Source organism: Zonotrichia albicollis, chromosome 4 (assembly GCF_047830755.1).
Source record: "Zonotrichia albicollis isolate bZonAlb1 chromosome 4, bZonAlb1.hap1, whole genome shotgun sequence".
NCBI classification, from domain to species: Eukaryota; Metazoa; Chordata; class Aves; order Passeriformes; family Passerellidae; genus Zonotrichia; species Zonotrichia albicollis.
The window spans coordinates 33,706,801-33,725,460 of NC_133822.1; the positions used below are offsets into that span (position 1 = coordinate 33,706,801).

Below are 18,660 nucleotides of genomic sequence, written 5' to 3' on the forward strand. Positions count from 1 at the left end.
TACCTTTCCTGGACCCCTGAGGAGCTTCTCTGCATGCTGTCCAGCTCAAATCCTGCCTCTTCAGTCCTGTATTTCATCCCTCAGTCACTCAGGCCCTTGTCACAATGATTTCCCTGCTCCTATGAGCAGGGTTGGTGGAATTCCCCTGCCAGTTCTCAATTCCTTTTTTTTTGAGAGCAGTGACTTCCAGGCTGTGAACTGAGTGCTGCCCACTTCCCTCGTGCCCCATGGAGAGGCGTGGGCAGGAATGTGTGCCTGACAGCCCACGGAAAGCAGGACTTGAGCTCACTCCCATGCCTCACATGACTGCAGCTTCACCACTGCTGGTGGCAGCACTTGGCAGCAGCTCCACGAGGCAGTTTTATTTCAGGAGTACAAAGGGGGATCTCTGACAAGAAGCAGCAGCAGCCCAGGGCTGGGAGCGGCTCTGATACTGCATATAAGAGTTGGCCCAGCCCCCCTTGATGCAGCCAGTGAGGATCTGGGGGGCCTTAGCTGCATCTTTGCAACAGGTGCTTGAAGCTGCCTGTTAGGAGCACCCAGGGCTTGATGCTAGGGGATCAGATGTGCTCTGCCACAGGTTGAGAACAGCCTGGTGTTTTGGGCAGGGAGACAGTGGTGCTCTGTCACCCCACAACCACTGGAAAACAGCTGCCAGCACCACTTTGCTAGACAGTAACTGGAGACCTGATCCTTGCCAAGAAGCACAGCCTAGCAGCCCTCAAATTTTTGCTCCTCCAGCTTCAGGTCACAAATGGAGTGGCCCTTCTGCCTCATTTTCCTGTGCTGCTTACCTCTTCTACCCACAAGCTGACCGCTTCTTGTTTTGGCTTGGTTTGCTGCTTCCTTTGCCAGCTATGTAACCCAGCTAACAGCAACCTCTGCCCTCTCTTAGTGCAGGTGAAAAGTCCTATCTGCAGGTAGCCAGACATAAAGTGAGATACACATCTCAGAGAGTCAACACCAAAAGTCGTGGTGGTGTTTTTCGACAAAAAGAGAAAAGAAAAACAAAAAGAAAAAAAAATTATATGAGCTCTGGTGCAGCTCTGCAGAGAGCAGGCAGCAGCTGAGCCTGAGAACCGGGAGTTTGCGGTCCCCGTGCAACTGCGGCTGCTGCTGGCCCTGCTCGGAGGAGCTCCTCTGGCGGGGGGAGGGACCAGGCAGCAGCCGCTGGCCGCAGCTTTGCGGTGGCTCCGGAGAGCCTCAGCGACGGCAGGGAGGGAAAGCAGCGAGAGGGTGCAGGGGTGGCTTTGCTGCTTGTGCCTTGCTGCTTTTGTCGCAACAAGGCGGTATGTCGCAGGGCAAGAGGGTGGAGCTGCACCCGTGAGCATGGAGAGGTGCCTGAGCAGTGCTGGCAGAGTTGGGTGGCCCGGTAGGGCAGGGTGTACATCCAAATGAGCTGCACAGCAGCTGGCACCGCACGGGCTGCCCCGCGGCACAGCTGCTGGTGGGCACGGGAAGGAAGGAAGGGGAACCACCCCAGCTGAGACACAGCAAGAAACAGCGTGGGCCCTTCACGCGGGCTCGGCAGCGGCATGTGCTTGTCCTGCCTTGTTATGCGTATGCTGTAATAAAATTTCCCCTTTAAGGCTGGGCTGAAGTTATTTTTACTTGTGGGCTGGTGACAGGAACACAGAACGGAGCAGGAGCTCTGAACTGTTCTTACCTGATCCGTGGCGGAGGGGCGGACGGAGGAGGAAGGAAGCTCAGAAAAGGAGAGGGAGTGAGAGAACGAAGCTCAAGGGAGGGGAAAAGAAAGCAGGCAGGGCATCCTTAGGGAGGGACGAGGGAGGGGACCAGCTGGGGAAACTGAAAAAGAGGGAACGAGGGAGGGAAGGAGTAAGGAGACAGAGGTCCTTCGGGAAGTGGCTCCGAGGAGAAGAGGGCCTGCAGGCATCCGATGCCAAGCATTACCGAGGGCAGCTGAGCGGGTACAACCAAGCAGAGCAGCTTTTGTGGTCTCCTCCCGACTCTCAAGATGATGAAAAGACAGTTCAATCGAATGCGCCAGCAGCTGTCCCATCCCAGTGCCACCACCAGGTAAGGACTTCTCCACCAGCAGTACCGGAGGGAGCAGGATGCACGTCCTGGAGGGCTTGTGCTGGGGCTGTGGCCTGGGAAAATGGCAAAGGGGGGGAAAACCTTTGGGGTTTAGAGCAACTTCAGCACAAGCTGAAGGGCTTTGTGAAGGCTGCATTCGTGCTGCTCAGCAGTAAATGATCCTCAAGCCCAGCTACCTCTCCCAGGGCCCACATTCCTGCATTCACCAGGAAACAGGACTTGCCTAAGCTTGGCTTCACCAGGATGTGGGACAGTGGGGCAATGGAGAGGGACCTTCCAGCCACATACCCCTGGCTGTGCAATGACCAGGAGGGGGATTGGGCTGGGACCTGCCCTCCCTGCTGAGTCTGGGGTGCCTCACAGGAGCCAAATGCGCTGCATAGCTCTGGCCATCCCAGCAGCGTGAGCAGCCCAGAATGCCCTTTGAGGAGAGAACCAGGGGTCCTCAGATGGACCCATGGAGGACTTACAGCTCCACACAAAACCTTCTGTCCCTGTTCTACCTCTGCCATTTCCTTCTTTTTCTCTTTGACTTTCCAAAGCTCTCCCCTTGCAAAACCCAGAACTGAAATTACAGGGCTGGGCCCTCCCTGCCCAGCCCCCTCACTCCCTTTACTACTGCCACCTCTGCAGCACTGGGTTCCCAGCACTGGGTGGCTAAGAGGGACCAAGCATGTCCCCTGAACCACTGAGGTCTTTCAGGTAACCCAGCAATCAACCATAAGGAAGCAACTCCTATATGCTGGTGGCCTCTTGCTCTCACATTCCCTGGAAGGTAGCATGATGCCCCTTCCCATCCCTCTTCCCTCAAGATTTCATCCATGTCAGATGCATCTCCCTTTTGCTTCATGTCAGGTAGGCAAGCCTCATGCACGTTGTGAAGTCCAAGAGCAAGCTCTTCACCTGCTGAGGAGCCTCTCCTCTGTGGACCATGACCTCACGTGATCTTGCTTGCCTTCAACCAAACCATGTTTCCTGCAGCTCCACATCCTCGTCCCACATTGGCTTTGGCAGGCAGTGAAAAGAGAGAAATGTGAACTGGGGAAAAAGCAGCAGCAGATGGAAATCAAATGGGGTTCCTCAGAAATAGCAATGATTGCAGGCTGTGAAGCAAGGCATAGGAGGCCTATGGAGGCTATAGGAGGCATCTATAGGAGGCATCAGGGAGTCTTTAGGGTCATGTGGCTGGTGGGTTTTGAATTTGGTTTTGAGCAGAACAACAAAAAGCTGGGTTTGTGAGGGCATTTCTGGAGGGGCTGGTGTTGGTCTTGGACCCCAGTTTGACCACAAGGACACCCTTGCTTCCACACCAGTGGCCCCACTGCTACTGACTACCCAGGGCTGCAAAGATGTGTGCCAGACTGCAGCATCACTGCCCTGGCTTCACCTTCAGGGGAGAGATGGGGCAGTCAGGGGCAGTAAACATCCTGCTCCTGTTGTGGCCCTGCTAAGCAATCTGACTTCAAAAACACAGGCCACACCTGGACTTTTTGACTGAGGTGCACAGACAGGAAACCCTGTCTGATGGGGTGTCCACCAGCCAGCAAAGCTGGCTCCCTTGCCCTGCTCCTGCTGTTCTTGTCCTCCCAGGCTCGTTCTACCCATGGCCTTGTAGGCCTTGTATCTGATGGTCCAGGCTATAGCCTGTGTCTCCTGCTCCCAGGAGCCCAAAGAGAGGCCGGAAGGATGCACAAGGACCTGCCTTCCCAAAGAAGCTGTGTGGAGGTGATCCCAATTCGCTTATGGTTCCTTCTCCTTCCTCTGCAGAGCCCAAGAAGCAACTGAGCTCCTGTCAGAAGATTTGCTGCAGGTGAGGTGTGGGCTGGGCTGGCAGGCGTGTGTCTGCTTGTGCCTGGGCGTGGAACCTGCCCCGCTCCTGCTGCCATCTGCCCTGCCAGCACGTCCAAGTCATGGGGCAGGGATCTGCCCGCGTGCCAGAGGGTGATTTCAGGACCATGGTGTCAAGGGATTGGCAGGCTCCTGCGACCAGCAAGGGCTTTCCCAGCTGCTCACAGAGGGATGAATCCTGACCAGGAGTTGTGCTCCCTTTTCACTGGACCAGATGCTCCAAGCTGTGGCAGGATGCTGGGCAGGTGTCGTGGTTTGATACTGCCCAAATGCCATGTACCCACAAAAGTTGCTCACTCATCCTCCCCTGCCACAGTTGGGCAGAGCAAATATTAATGAAGGCTTCATGAGCTAAGGACCTGGATAAAACACTCCAAGGGCAAAACAGGCTTGACTTAGAGGTACAAAGTGAATTTATTGCTAACAAAATCAGAGGAGGATAATGAGAAGTAAAATAAGCCCTTGAAAACACCTTTTCTTCCCCCAATCCTTCCCTCCTTCCTACTGACAGTGCAGGGGACAGGGTGTGGGGGTTTTGGTCAGTTCATCACCCGAGATATTCTTCCCCTGCTGAGGGAGAGGAATCCTTCCGCTGCTCTGCTGCACCACAGGAGACCTGAGTTCTCTGTGAACTTCTCCAGCCTGGCTCCAAATCTCATGAGCAGCAGTCTTCCCAAAACTGCTGCAGCATGAGTCACTCTTCCATGGGGTGCAGTCCTCCAAGGACAGGCTGCTCCAGCCTGGAAGCAGGGGCCCTCTCTCCATTGGGTCTCCCACTGGATCACAGCCTCCTCCCACTCCAGTGTCAGCACCTCCCCCATGGGCTGTGGGTGGATCTCTGTCTCTGTGTGGATCCCCATGGCTGCAGGGGCCCTGCTGCTTCACCATGGTCTCACCATGGCCTGCAGAGGAATCTCAGCTCCAGTGCCTGCAGCACCTCCTCCCCCTCCTTCAGCACTGGCCTTGGTGTCTCCATGTTGTTTCCCTCACAGGTTCTCACCTCCTTCTCTTCTCTGGCTAGGAAAAAAATTGTGTCCCCACTTTGTTGTGATTTTCTTCTCAAACATGTTTTCACAGAGGCATTCCCACTATCTCTGATTGGCCCAGGCTTGGCCAGCAGCATGTCCACCTTCAGAGCCATCAGGGATTGGCTCTGCTGGACATGGTGGAAGCTTCTGGCAGCTTCTCACAGAAGCCACCTCCATGGCCCCCCCTGCTACCCAAAACCAGCCCATGCAAAACCAGCACAGCAGGCCATCCTCACCCAGAGCAGGGTAGTGGGGAAATGGCCTCGAGGTGCCATGGCTCACAAAATGGCTTCACCAGTCCCACTTTTGTGCCCGCAGATTGAGCAGAGGATTGAGCCGGCCAAGCGAGCAGCTCACAGTGTGTCCAAGAGGCTCCAAGCCTGCCTGCAGGGACAGTGTGGCTCTGAGATGGACAAGCGAGTGGTGAGAAAAATATTCCCACGCAGCCTGTGCTCACCCCAGCTCTGTCCCTTGCCAAAAACAGGGATGCCAGGCCCCTGCTTTGCCAGCTTTGCTGAAGGGTGGCCCAAAGCTATGCCAAGCCCAGGTCCCATTGTCAGCAGTGGCCTCCAGCATGTGCCTGGGATGAGCAGAGCAGAGCAACCCCTTCAATCATCACTAATTTAGAACACTCCTGAGAGACAGTGTCTTTGCATTGAATAACCCTCCAAAGCCCTTGCTGTCTATGTTCCTTCCCAAACCCCCATGAACCCACAGTGCCCTGTGGTGGGAAGAACCACAGTGTGGCCAGGCACAGTGGTGTCACCATTTCTCTCCCAAATCTTTGGCTCTGTGCAGAAGAAGCTGCCCTTGATGGCTCTGTCCATGGCGATGGCTGAGAGCTTCAAGGAACTGGACACAGAGTCCAGCCTTGGGTAAGTACTGGTGGGAAAAAGTGCCAGGGTGACCCCAAAAGATGCCAGATCCTGGTGGTGACACTGTCTTGGCTCAGGGGCTGCCATTGCTCAAACCATGTCCCAGAGCAAGCACTGGTGTTGCACTGGGAGAAGGGACCAGCCAGAACCTAAAGGCTCCAGTTGCAGAGTAGGGCTGGGGGCTGGCTCAGGGACAGGGGGATGTTGGGTCAGACAGGGGCATGGCTCCAGCCTGCAGTCATTGCATCTCTGTCCCACACAGGAAAGCCCTGGAGATGAGTTGCTGCATACAGAGCTCACTGGCCAAAATCGTGGCTGAGTTCGAGATTGACCTGGAGCACTACGTCCTGCAGCCACTCAACAAGCTCAGTGAGGTAGGCCTGGCTGCTCTATTGGCTCCACTTTCTGATCCTTCCACCACTCCCTCCTGTGTCCCCAGACCTCCCCCGCTCACTCTGGCCCTCTCTGCCCCAGGAGGAGCTCCCCATTATCCTGAAGCGCAAGAAGACCCTCCAGAAGTTGATTTCTGACTGGAACACAATCAAGAGCCGGTATGGGGCACACTGCAGCCCTGGGGCCCAGAGCATACCCAGCACAGCCCTCAGACAGGTTGGGGAGAGAGAAGGATAATTGTCCTGGAGATTCAATTTCCAATAGCTCTTCAGGAGCACCCAGCTAGCTCCTCTGTAGGTGCATCCTGCTCTGGGCTCACATGCTGATTCCGGCACCAGAGAGAAGGGCAGCTCTGCTGCTAAAGGCAGTAAAGTGCCGTGGTGGTGCTTGGGACACTGAGATCACCTCGTTCCAGTTCTTGCCAGGGGTAGCCCTTGCCATGCCACATTTCTCTGAAAGTCTGCACACCAGTTCTACCCAACATTCCTGGCACTGAGACCATAAATGCGCCTCTTCTTTCCCACCCCAAAGGCTGAACCAAGCTGCCAAGAGTTCCAGTAACAGCACTGGGGCTGGTGCTGGCCCAGGGGCATCTTCTGCTGCCACCAAACTGGAGATCTTGAAGGAAGAAGAGGAGGAGGTGAAGAGGAAGGTGGAGCAGTGCAAGGTCAGAGGCTCACTTGCTCTCCCCCATGGATCAGCTCCAGGGCTGCAGACCTGCTCCCCTCCACCAGTCTTGCCTGAGGTGACCCCACGCTGGGATGGACTGCAGCCAGCCGGCATATCCTGCCCTCTGAAAGCAAATGGGGCCCTCAAGCAGAAACAGGGAGATGGCCCAAGCCCAGGGAAGAAAAAGAGTAAAGGAATTCAAAGTGCAAGCTGCTGCAGAGAGGAGGGTCCAGGGGCAAAATCAGGGAGCATATGGGGTCCCCTCAGGCTGGAAAACAGCTGAGCTAGGATCTGTCATGGGTGGTAGGGAAGTTTCACATCAGCCTTCTCCACTTCTGCCCTGTGTCTCTGAAAAGCCCAGCACCTCATCTGGCTGAGCTCATGAGCTCTCTGGAGCTGAAGGTGCAGAGGCCTCTTCTTCCTAAGCCACTTGTGCAAGGGCTTTGATCATGGGGCAGGTTGCTGCCACTACCCAAACACAACTATGGGAAGCAAGGAGAAAGCCCCACTGCCCCCAGAGACCCTGTCTAGACCACTCACAGGCCAGATGAAAGGGTGTCATGGAGGTGTCTCCTCTTCCTTGGGTGCCAGAGAGGGTATGGAAAATTGCTCTTCTTTGTCTCCCCTCCTAGGATGAGTACATGGCTGACCTCTACCACTTCTCCACCAAAGAGGACATCTATGCCAGCTACTTCATCAAAGTAAGTCTTCTGTCTCACTTCTCCCCAGGGTGTGAATGTCAGCTGCAACATGTCTGAGCCCAGCCTTGCCCCCATCCACACCAAGTGCCCCCAAGCAGGGCAGGGGACAGATCAAGGCATCAGCAGATGCCTATAGCTGGCCTTGCTCCTGCCACTGCAGGTTAATGCTACCACTAGCACCGAGTGCAAACAAGCAGCTTGTCCTGAAGGTGCCCCTCTCCAATCTGCCCTCTATGCCTCACTACAGACACAGTCCCATGGACCCCAGGGGGCTCCCCTTGCAGCTCCCTCTTTGCCCTGTCGTCATGTGGGTGCAATGCCCTGGGAATGGGCACCTCTCCAAGCGGGGCTGGTGCCAACTGAATGCCGTTTGCCTGTCCCCTGTCTGGCAGCTCTTGGAAATCCAAGCCCAGTACCACCGGCAGTCACTGGAATCTCTGGACTCAGCTCTAGCAGAGCTGAGGGAAAGCCACAGACAGACAGGTACCCTCTGGCTCTCCATGCAGCCTGGCAAGGGCTGCAGTTGAGCCTGGGGGATACAAGTGTGTCCAGCAAAGCTGGAAAAGGCTAATTTTCCCTCCCCACACCTGCTGCTGCCTACCATGTTGGGCTGGTAGGTTGGGGACACAGCTTGACACGGGCTGGGGATGCTGTCTGTCCTGCCTCTTCCTGTAGCCAGCCTGGTTCGGCTTGGAGAAGGATGTTGCCGTGGCCAAATGCTGAATGGTCCCAGGGATGGCCCACCATCCCTCTTGACATTTTCCTTCCTCTTCCAGAGCCTTCCTTCACAACAGACACCCCAGTGGCAGGGTACTACGGTGTGTCCCTAGAGACACACCTCAAGAGCTTGGGCCGGGAGATTGCGCTTCCCATCGAAGCTTGTGTCATGATGCTGTTGGCTTCCGGCATGAAGGAGGAGGTAGGGAGTGCTCCAGACCCCCTCATCACCTTTCTTCCCCAGATGCACTCCTCCCAAACTCAAAATGCCTCCCTTCCCTCTTCATGCCATCCCCAGGGACTCTTCCGGCTGGCAGCAGGCGCCTCAGTGCTGAGGAAGCTGAAGAGCAGCTTGGCCAGCGGCTCCAATGCCCTGGAGGAGTTTTACTCAGACCCCCACGCTGTGGCTGGTGAGGGCCAGCAAGGCACATGACTGGGCAGTCCCTGCCATCCCTCAGCTGCCATCAGCTCCACTGCTCCCCCTCTCCCCCCAGGTGCACTGAAATCCTACCTGCGGGAGCTGCCCCAGCCTTTGATGACCTTCGAACTCTATGACGAATGGGTCAAAGCAGCCAGGTGGGTCCAGGCACTGGGGTGGAAATCCCTGGCAGGTCTCAAAAAGCCCCCAGTCAACCCTCTCCATCCCTCCTGGCACTTGGAGCAGGGGTGCTCTGTCTCACTTGGGGAGATACAGACACAGAGCCTCTATGCATGCCTGCCTTCACTGCCCAGTAAAGCAGGACATCTCCATCTCCGGGGCTATGGCCTGCACGGGCAGCCAACACTGCCCTTCCTCCTTGTCCAGTGTCCCCCTGTGCCACAGGGAAAGGCTGAGCTCTCTGCTCCTCCTTCTCTCTTACAGCCTAAAGGACATTGACAGCCGCCTGCAGAGCCTGCGAGACACCTGCAGCCGCCTGCCCCAGGACAGCTACAACAATCTCAGGTGGTTTGTCAGAACAGGGTTTCTTCAGCCCCAAGCAATCACCAGAGGTAGCCATTTCCTCCTCAAATCCCTCTCTACTAAACCCCTGCCCTCCTTTCACCCCACAGGTATCTGATCAAGTTTTTAGCCAAGCTGGCTGAACACCAGGAGGTGAATAAAATGACCCCCAGCAACATTGCCATTGTGCTGGGCCCAAACCTGCTGTGGTCGCAGCAGAGCAGAGGGTAAGGTCTGGTTTGAAGGGGTGGGAGGCAGCTCCCTAGCCCCAGCTGGGCTGCCCTGAAGGCAAATGCCATGGCAAAGGCTGATCCAGCACTTACAGGCTGGTCTAAAGCACTTACACCTCTTCCATCCTCAAGTCCTGTCCCTTGGTCCCATGTTCCCCAGGTTGCATGTCCCCTCACCAAGCACATGTCCTCTTAGCCACTCTGCAAGTAGTAAAGGAGGGGACTGAGATCCAAAGCACTTGTGACATGGGTGGCTTTCAACACCACTGGTCTCCAACACCAAACCAGGGTTCCCAGGACAGGATAAAAGTCCATCACCCATGTTGCTGTTGCCCTTGGCTGGGCTGCCTTCCCTTCAGACCCTGACCCCTGTGGAATGAACACAAAAACTCATTTGGGGTTAATACCCCCAAACCCTTTTTCTGATGCCTCCCCCACCCCTGTCTCTCAGAGACCCCATGCAACTGGACTTGGCCTCGGTCTCCTCCATCCAGGTTGTGGTGGAAGCCCTCATCCAGAATGTGGACACTCTCTTCCCTGGAGGTAGGGCCAGGGCATCACTTGGTGGGCCACAGCAGAGAGTGAGAGGGAGTGGAAGGGAAGGGAACATTTCTCCATGTCCAGGAGGGGAGAATCGGGAGGCTGCTCTGGCTCCCTGCTGTGGGGTCATTGCTCTGGGTGGGAAGTGCTTCCTCACAGGATCTCCTCCTTTCTCTTCACCCAGAGGTAGACTTCAATGTCTCGGGCATGTTCATGCCACCCACAAACACCGGACTTTCCAAGGCTGTCCCAGAGGAAGAGCCAACTCCTGCAACCCCTCCAGCCAGCACCCCCACCCTTTTGGATGGAGAGGCGTAAGTCTGATAGGAGCTAGAGGCTCTGGCTGTCCCAGCTCTCCCATGTCCTCCCTCCATCCCACCCCACACCAGGGCCATACTCTCACAGGTGGCTGCAAGGTGCCTCACAGCCAGGACCACCATGCCCAAACAAAGCCTGACGTGCCTTGTTCTCTGCACAGCACCTCCAGGGACCCTGAGGCCAGGTCCCAGCCCACATCCCCAGGACTGCCCAGGCCATCTCCTGAAGCAGCAGGGCCACCAGCTCCAGTGATGACTGACAACGCCACCCGCAAAGGTTAGGGTGTCGCACGTGCTTGGGAAATTACACCCCCCAATGCCACCTCCTGTGGTTTAGCCATCATCATTCTGCTGTTCCCCACACCAGTGGGAACTGGGGATGTCCTTGTGGGAAAGGCCTCTGGCCAGGGCAGCATGCCTACAATCCAGCCAAGATGGGGCCATGGGAGGGATGAAGTACGTCCTCCAGTGTTGGGTTGAACACCTCCAGTAAAGAGGTGTCAAAGCTTTGTGAAGGGAAGAGGGAAAGGCCCCCAGAAAAGTTGGCGTGCATCTTCAGGACAGGAGCTGGGCAAGGGGCAATTTGTCCGACCAGCTGCCTGCAGCCCCTGCGCCCTTTGGAGAGCCCCTGTGGCGAGGAGCCCAGCCCACCTGAGCTTTCTTTCCAGGCAAACGCCCAGCTCCGGCCCGGCCCGCAGTGCCCCCGCCGCCCGTGGCGCAGCCCCGGGGCGCGGCCCCTGCCCGGGCCGCCAGCCCCAAGGCTCTGCCGCGCCGCACCGCGCCCGGCCGCGCCCCCGCCGTGCCGCCGCCGCTCCCGCCGCAGCCGGCGCCCCGCCACAGCCGAGACGATGCCCCACCGGCCCGCAGGCCTTCCTCTGCTGAGGCTGACACGGCGGCTGCCGGGGACTGTGTGCCAGGAACCACAGAGGAGGGGCAGCCACTGCCTGCAGGAGGAAGCCCCCTGGCCACATCGGCCCCAGAAGGACAGCCCACAGAGAACTGAACAGGGTGAGAGGCATGGAGGAATCACAGGTTGGGGAGATGGGATCTGGCACCTCTCTGGGACCCAGCAGACGCTGTGGAAATGCCAGAGTGGCCTGAGGGATAGCGTCTCTTGGTGTTCCACCTTGTTCCCTTGGCTCACACCACCTGGCATGCTTTGCCTGCCTTGTCTCGCTCCCCCGTCTCATTTTCCACCTCCCCACACTACCATGTCCCTACCAGAGCCCAGCCACCAGATCCCTGCCCTGATCCCCCACTGCAGGCTCAGACACTGCTTGCAGCTCTGGGACAGCTTGGCCCCATGGGGCCATTCACGGATGCTCAGCCATGATCCCAGCCCCGTTTTGCCTTAAAATGCATTGCCCCAGGAACACACAGATGGATATATATAAATACAGATGTATAGAGATATATATAGATATATACACATAGATATATCTATACAGATACCTATATTTGGAGTGCATGTTCTGTTAGGCTGAGGGAGCTGGGGTTGTTCAGCCTGTAGAAAAGGAGGCTCAGGGGTGCCCTGATCACTCTCTACAGCCCCCTGAAAGGAGGCCATTGCCACGTGGAGCTCGACCTCTTGTCCCAGGCAGCAAGAGCACATAGTCACAAGCTGCACCAGGGGAGGTTTCGGTGGGACAGTAGGAGGGAACTTTTTCATAGAGTGATTAGACATGGGAATGAGCTGCCCAGGGAGGTGCTGGAGTCACCGTCCCTGGGGGTGTTTAAGGCTGGATGCGGCACTCAGTGCCACGCTCTAGTTGACATGGTTTGCTCTTAGGCTGGAATGGTTCGCTCTTAGGCTGGACTCGGTGATGTTAGAAGGCTTTTCCAGCCTAAGTGCCTCTGTTGCTTTTTGCCAGAATTTGAGAAGCTGGTGTCAAAGCCGCACGCCGGTGTGAGCAGGGCACACTTGGCAGTCTGAGGTGATGGAGGGTGCAGCACGTGGGCCGCAGCGGGAAGGGCAGGAGGCGGGAGCGCGGCCGGTGCCCGGGACAGGAGGCGGGAGCGCGGCGGGAGCCGGGGGCCGTGGAGAGGCGGGCCGGGCCGTAATGGCAGCCGCGCTGCCACAGCCCCGCCGGCCGGCAGGGGGCGCTGTGCGGCTGCGCGGGCACGGCGGGGGGCGCGGCCGGGCACGGCGGCTCCAGCCAATGGGCAGCGGCCTGGGCCTGTCCCCGCCCTCTCCCAGCCGCGGTCACTTTGGGGCCGGCCCTGGGCCCGGCTCTGCCTGTGGGAGCGTCAAGGCCTCCCATTGGTGGCGGTGGCGCGGCGGGGGGCGGTGATTGGCTGCGCGGCGGGGCGGGGCGCGGCGGGGGGCGGTGATTGGCTGAGCGGCGGGGCGGGCTGCGGCGGCGGCGGTAGCATGGCGAGCTGCCGGCGGCTGAGCGGCGCGGGGCTGCGCGAGGTGCTGGGCCCGGCGCAGGGGCTGCTTTTCGACTGCGACGGCGTCCTGTGGGCGGGCGAGCGCGCCGTGCCCGGCGCCCCCGAGCTGCTGGAGCGGCTGCGGCGCAGCGGCAAGGCCGCCCTTTTCGTCAGCAATAACAGCCGCCGCTCGGTGGCCGAGCTGGAGCGGCGTTTCAGCCGTCTCGGCTTCCGCGGCGTGCGCGCCGAGCACGTCTTCAGCTCCGCGCTCTGCTCCGCGCTCTTCCTCCGCCAGCGCCTCCTCGGCGGCGGCGGGAACGGGAGCGGGGCCGGCCGCGTCTTCGTGCTGGGCGGCGAGGGGCTGCGCGGCGAGGTGCGCGACGCCGGGCTGCGCCTGGCGGGCGAGGGCGAGCCGGCACCCGGCGAGCCGGTGCGCGCCGTCCTGGTGGGCTACGACGACCAGTTCACCTTCGCCAAGCTGGCGCAGGCCTGCGGCTACCTGCGCGACCCGCAGTGCCTGCTGGTGGCCACCGACCCCGACCCCTGGCATCCGCTCAGCGACGGCCAGCGCACCCCCGGTGAGCCCGCGCCCCGTCCCGCGCCGCCCCGGGGGGAAGGGGCTGTGGCGGGGGTGGCCTCGGGTGGGGTTCGCTGTCCCAGGTGAGGGCGAGGCGGTTCCCTGAGCGGCAGGGCCAGCAGGGATGCCCTGGCAGTCCGTGCCAGCTCCCGAAGCGGGGCTGCCAGCATCCCTGTCCTGTGGCGGGGCCCGGGTGCTGAGCTGCCCGCGGCTACTTCTGTTCCTCCTGCTTCCCTCCCGCAGGCACTGGCAGCCTCACAGCCGCAGTGGAGACGGCTTCGGGCCGCAAGGCGCTGGTGGTGGGGAAGCCCAACACGTACATGTTTGATTGCATCGTGGAGCGTTTCGGGGTCGACCCGTCCCGCACGCTCATGGTGGGAGACCGTCTGGAGACAGACATCCTGTTCGGCAAGAACTGCGGCCTGGCCACCATCCTCACCCTGACAGGCGTGTCCCGCCTGGAAGAGGCGCAGGCCTACATGGCTAGCGACAGCGCCGCCGCCAAGGATCTGGTGCCCAACTACTATGTGGACAGTATTGCAGACTTGATACCAGGCCTGGATGAGTAACAGTTTGTACATGTGAGGGCAGAGGGGTCAGTTCCCCATCCCAGATCTCCATCTGTTCCCATTTCTCTCTCACTGCCCTATTCCCTCAATCCCCGGGTTCTTCATATGCCAACATCCTTCTTTGGGGGCAAAATGGGAAGGGGATTGGCAGGAGGGGACAGATTTCAAGTTGTCTCCTTTCTGCTGAGAGCTATCCATGATGGACTGAGTTCTTGTCTCCCTCATTGCCAGCTGCCATCATCTTTGGAAGAGAGCTGGAGTCCTTGAGGCTGCTAAGGGGGATCAAATCAGTGTCTGTGTGGCCTCTCCAGGGGTTTGGGACTGGCTGCTTTAGTTTTATTTTTCCCTTGGATAACCAGTGGCAGCTTTTACTGCTGTCCTTTGAGTTGTAACTCTTTAATTCTTAGCAGCATCCCTGCAGTCCTTGTGGTAACCCCCTCCTTGCCAGGGGATTGGCTGGCACTGTCACCCACCTGGTGTCTGTCAGTGCCAGGGCATGTGGAAGGAGTGTGCCAGACCTCTGGAATCATGAATGAGAGCATCTCTGCCTTCCACAAGTGAAAGAGAGCATTGCCTCATCTCTCCTCTCCCCTGTTCCTTAGAGAAGTTTCCCCCCCTACCCCCTGCCCCGACCCAGTCAATAACTGTGCCAGTGTCCATCTGAAGGACAGAAGAGACCACTTTGAGGGTTTTTTCCTGTGCCAAACAGACAAGCTGTGACTGCACAGTGGGTCTGCAGTTGCACCTTGTTTTCAAGAACCCTTTCTAAAGGGGCTTTTGAAGGACAGAGGGCTCCTAGGCCATGACAACACAGCACTAGTGAACTGTATGACTCTCCCTGGCTGCCCCTTCTCAGTTGGATTTTGTCATAGTACAGTGAGAGAAAAGTGCTGATGGGGGTCTGTGCTCCAGCTGCCGGTGTGCAGGTGAGATGGTGATGATGTTGTCACTGCTGTGAATGTGTCACAGTCCTCAGAATCATTCCTTGCTGCTTTGTCTTTCTACGTTTTTTTAATTTCTTGATCTAATTTATCAAACTTATTTATTGTTCAAATATTGTATTATTTGTATAAATTATGCTGACTGGTTGCACCAAGGGGACAGAAGGGAGTGCCTTTGGGCATCCCGTACTGTTCATGTCCCATGTCGATGTTCTTACACTCACTGTGTCTCTGTATATAATAAAGTGTGAGCATAGGCTGGAAATGACCTCTTTTTTCACTCATGGTCCCATCAAGATGAAACTGCCCTAGGTATCTTTGAGCCCTCACAGGTGAGGACGTGGCAGGACCTTTCCTCACTCAAGGGGGTGCTGCTGGGTAGACAAGACAGCTGGGTGGTGTCTTTGAGGTGCCCTTTGCTGGATCACTGGTGCCTCAGCACCGCCTGGCGGGGCTGTGGTGCAGAGTGCAGGGTCCAGCCAGGTCACCTGGAGCAGTGAGCAGTGCAGCCCTTGCCAGCTGCCTTTGCATTTCACAGGGGACATTGCTGAGAAAAGTGACCTCTTGTGCTGCACCTGAAGGCTGCCTCTGCTGGCCAGGTGGGCCCCAATGACCTGTGTGGCCCTGCTGGGCTAGGGGTGAGGTGCCACCTCTGTTACGTGCATAGAGGGGCTGAGAACTGCCCAAGCGAGGTTTTACTGTGACCTTTCTTGACTGTGCTGTGCTTTAAGTGACAGAGAGATGGCTGTGACTGTAGCCCTGGGGTGACCTTAACTGGACTAAATCTTGCCTTGTCCTGGGTTTGTCCATACTCCCAGCCCAGGGAGAAAATGGATTGGGTAAGAGTTGGAAGTGACTCAAATGTGCTTTGCCTCCATTCCCCATACAGGAACCAATTGTCCCCTTTGCCTGCCAGACCCCTTTAACTGCTGTTGATGGGAACCAGGCATCACATCTCAGGCTGGAGAGATCAGAATTGAGTGTTCAGTAACTCCTCTGTGTCAGGTACTGTAGTAAACCCCTCAGGTTTAGCCAGGGCCCCTTGGAGAATAGAATGCTGACACAGCAGCAAAGAAGTTTCCTGTCTCCAGGGACATCCGCCTTGTACCTTATCCCTATAGCCATGTAAGGCAATATTGTGTTAAACCCTACTATTAGTCACTTATGGTCACTCTAACACCTTTGCCATTGGTCAGGATTGGATCCAGGCCAAGGGTATAAAAGTAGCATACTGTACCCCTACTAACTCGGAAGAAGAAGAGCTGAGACCCTTCACAGACCCTACAATAAAGCCATACTCGTAGAACAGCCAGTGTCTTCTGCTTCTCCTCTCTCTACCGTCTGCTAGAGCCTTAAGCCAAGAGAAAAGCTACCTAGCAAGCAAAGCTGAAATCACAAGAGCTGCCTAATCACTAAGAGCTGAATATCTCCCTGCTTGCTAGGGGCTAACCCACGGCCTTAGTCTGAGAGCGAGCTGGCTTCTAGCACCCAGTCCCCTTGGGGACTGAGCTCTGGAGCTGTAACAGCTTGCATAGGATAAGACCAAGCTAAGCTCATTTAAGGTACTGCACTGTCAGCTCACATGGGAGGATTGCATGCAGCTTATTGTCCCTAGGATAGTTCCAGGTGCCTTCTTTGTTTTTTCTGTCCAAAATAACCTAGGAAAGAGCCTTTCAAAATAAAAGAACATCCAAAGAGCTTTCTGAATATTGCCTGTCATATTAATCAGTCGCCTTTGTATATGACCATTTCTCTCTTTTGTCTGTCCCATGTCCAATTAGGCCACCAGAGGACTGGTAGTCCCTTAATGAGTCCTTGACAAACACTTGCATCATTTAGTAGAGCAAGATTGAGACCTAATGTGTCTGTTAACTTGGCTTGCCAATCTAGAGATACCCAGAGCCTGGTTTATTTTTCAGAGCTCGCAGTTCTTGTATCAGGCTGAAGTGCTGTTGTTGTGACTTTGGGGCCACAGCTGGAAATGCTCAGTATGGCTGCAAACTTCCCAGGCTGAATTGGTTACTTGTGGGTGTACAGAGGAGACTGTGCACAGTGAGAACATTCCCAAGACATGCCTCCTTTTTTCTAGGGTGCTTTGAGGGTGAGCGCTTGCCTGCTCTGTTCTTTCCAGTTCTCCCAGACAGCAGATGGGATGCTGGAGGCTGTAGTCTCCCAGGCTGGCACATGGAAACAAAACAGGAAATCCAGTAGCTGGTCAGAGTGTTCCAGCCTGTGTTTGGGCCATCTCCAAAGATACTTTGGGGTTTGTCCTTTGGATTCCAAATGGTGAGCCTGCAGAGTAGGTTTTTTTCATGTGACTGCTGCTGAAAACACAGCTCAGCAGGGGTGATGGCTGATCCCTATCTCTTGTGACCATGTAGCTTCTTTTCATCTGCTGCATCTCTCCATGAGGGCTTTGCTATGAAGCAGAGGTGGATTTGGAGCAAAGGGTTTATCTGTCCTTGCCTTGGTTCATTAGACATTAGATAGTGATGACTTCTGTCCTGTGTACATCACTGCAGCTGCTCTTGCTCTGAACGGGGATGGAGCAACACTGGGGTCCATCAGGCCTGCCAGGCTTTGCTTTTGTGTGGCTTCTCCCTGCTACTATTGCTCCTGCATGTACTGGATGTGCATGTGAGCAGATCTTGTCAGGAAACTAGACTGACAGCACTCCTGGGGTAAAGAGCTCCCTGTCCAAGCCTGTCAGACATCCATACAGCCACTGACAATAAGGGTCTGTGATGCTCAGGGGCTTCAGGCTTTGGTTCCCTCTGGGATAGGTCTGATAGGGCTGCAGATAACATCTGCTGTTTAAACTGAAAAAAGCAATGGTTCTTGCCTAAGTCAGCTGATTTCTTCTTGTCTAATGCAGCTTTTCTTCTTGGGTTGAGTGTTTAGGGAAGCAGTGCAGTTGCCAGGGAGGACAGGGCTGTGAAATGTAGCACACAGGAGGGTGGAGCAGATGGGAAGCCCTACTTGGTGTAGTGTGGGTAAAGGTATTTATTTTCTCATCCTCAGAAAACTGCATTGCCCTTTCCTGCCGTGCAGCAGAGACAACAGCCAGACAGGTGGCAGTTGTTCCATTAGACCAGGAAACTCCTATCCTCCATCCATAAGTGCAGTTACTGTGGCAACCACTGGCTGGATGATGTCAGCTGCAACTTGCTGAGCATTGCCTGCTCTGGGCAAGGCTTTATTCCCTTAGTCATCTTCGTGCCCCTTCTCTGGACTCTCTCCTATATGTCTCTGACTCTCTTGTACTAGGGAGCCCAGAGCTGGACCCAGCACTGGACCCCAGATCCTTTTCTGTCGTGCTGCTTTTCAGCTGAGTGGTCCCCAATATTTACTGGTCCCTGGGTTACTGTTTCCCAGATGAAGGACTTTGCACTTCTCCTCACTGAATTTTTTGAGATTCCTGCCAGCCTGTTTTCCCAGCCTATCAAGGTGGGTGGGACCACAACCCTCTGGTGTGTCAGCTGCTCCTCCCAGTTTTGTGTCACCAGCAAACTTGCTGAGGGTACACTCTACCTTATCTTACAGTTCATTAACGAAGATGCCAAACAGAATAAATACAACAGTATTGACCCCTGGGGGACACCCCTAATTACAAGCCTGCAGCTAGACTTTATGCCACTGATGAGCATTCCTGAGGCCCAGATGTTCTCACAGTTTCCTGTCCACTTCACTGTTACCTCAGCCAGCCCATACTTCCATTACCTTCTGTAGGGGAATGTTGTGGGAGGCCAGGCCAAAGGCCTTGCTGAAGTCAGGGTTTATGTCCACTGCTTTCCTCTCATCAAGCAAGCCAGCCATTTCATCATGGAAGAGTGTCAAGTTGGTCAAGTGACTGACACTTCAGGAAAACAACAAATGGGCCCAAA

General features: G+C 56.3%; 2 protein-coding genes across 2 annotated transcripts; both read left to right on the forward strand.

Annotated features, from left to right (window-relative positions):
- The first annotated feature begins 91 nt into the window (after positions 1-91).
- Positions 92-12,526, forward strand: SH3BP1 (SH3 domain binding protein 1). The gene is made up of 18 exons (XM_005488591.4): positions 92-2,040; positions 3,829-3,871; positions 5,256-5,360; positions 5,736-5,812; positions 6,075-6,186; positions 6,287-6,363; positions 6,737-6,872; positions 7,507-7,575; positions 7,968-8,058; positions 8,352-8,494; positions 8,591-8,702; positions 8,787-8,868; positions 9,155-9,235; positions 9,343-9,459; positions 9,914-10,005; positions 10,187-10,316; positions 10,481-10,596; positions 10,988-12,526. Exons 1-18 carry the CDS (start codon positions 1,979-1,981, stop codon positions 11,320-11,322), a joined length of 1,980 nt encoding a protein of 659 aa, XP_005488648.2. The 5' UTR covers positions 92-1,978; the 3' UTR covers positions 11,323-12,526.
- Positions 12,527-12,633: 107 nt separating this feature from the next.
- On the forward strand, positions 12,634-15,041 carry PDXP (pyridoxal phosphatase). The gene is made up of 2 exons (XM_005488593.4): positions 12,634-13,267; positions 13,510-15,041. Exons 1-2 carry the CDS (start codon positions 12,691-12,693, stop codon positions 13,833-13,835), a joined length of 903 nt encoding a protein of 300 aa, XP_005488650.1. The 5' UTR covers positions 12,634-12,690; the 3' UTR covers positions 13,836-15,041.
- Positions 15,042-18,660: the final 3,619 nt, after the last annotated feature.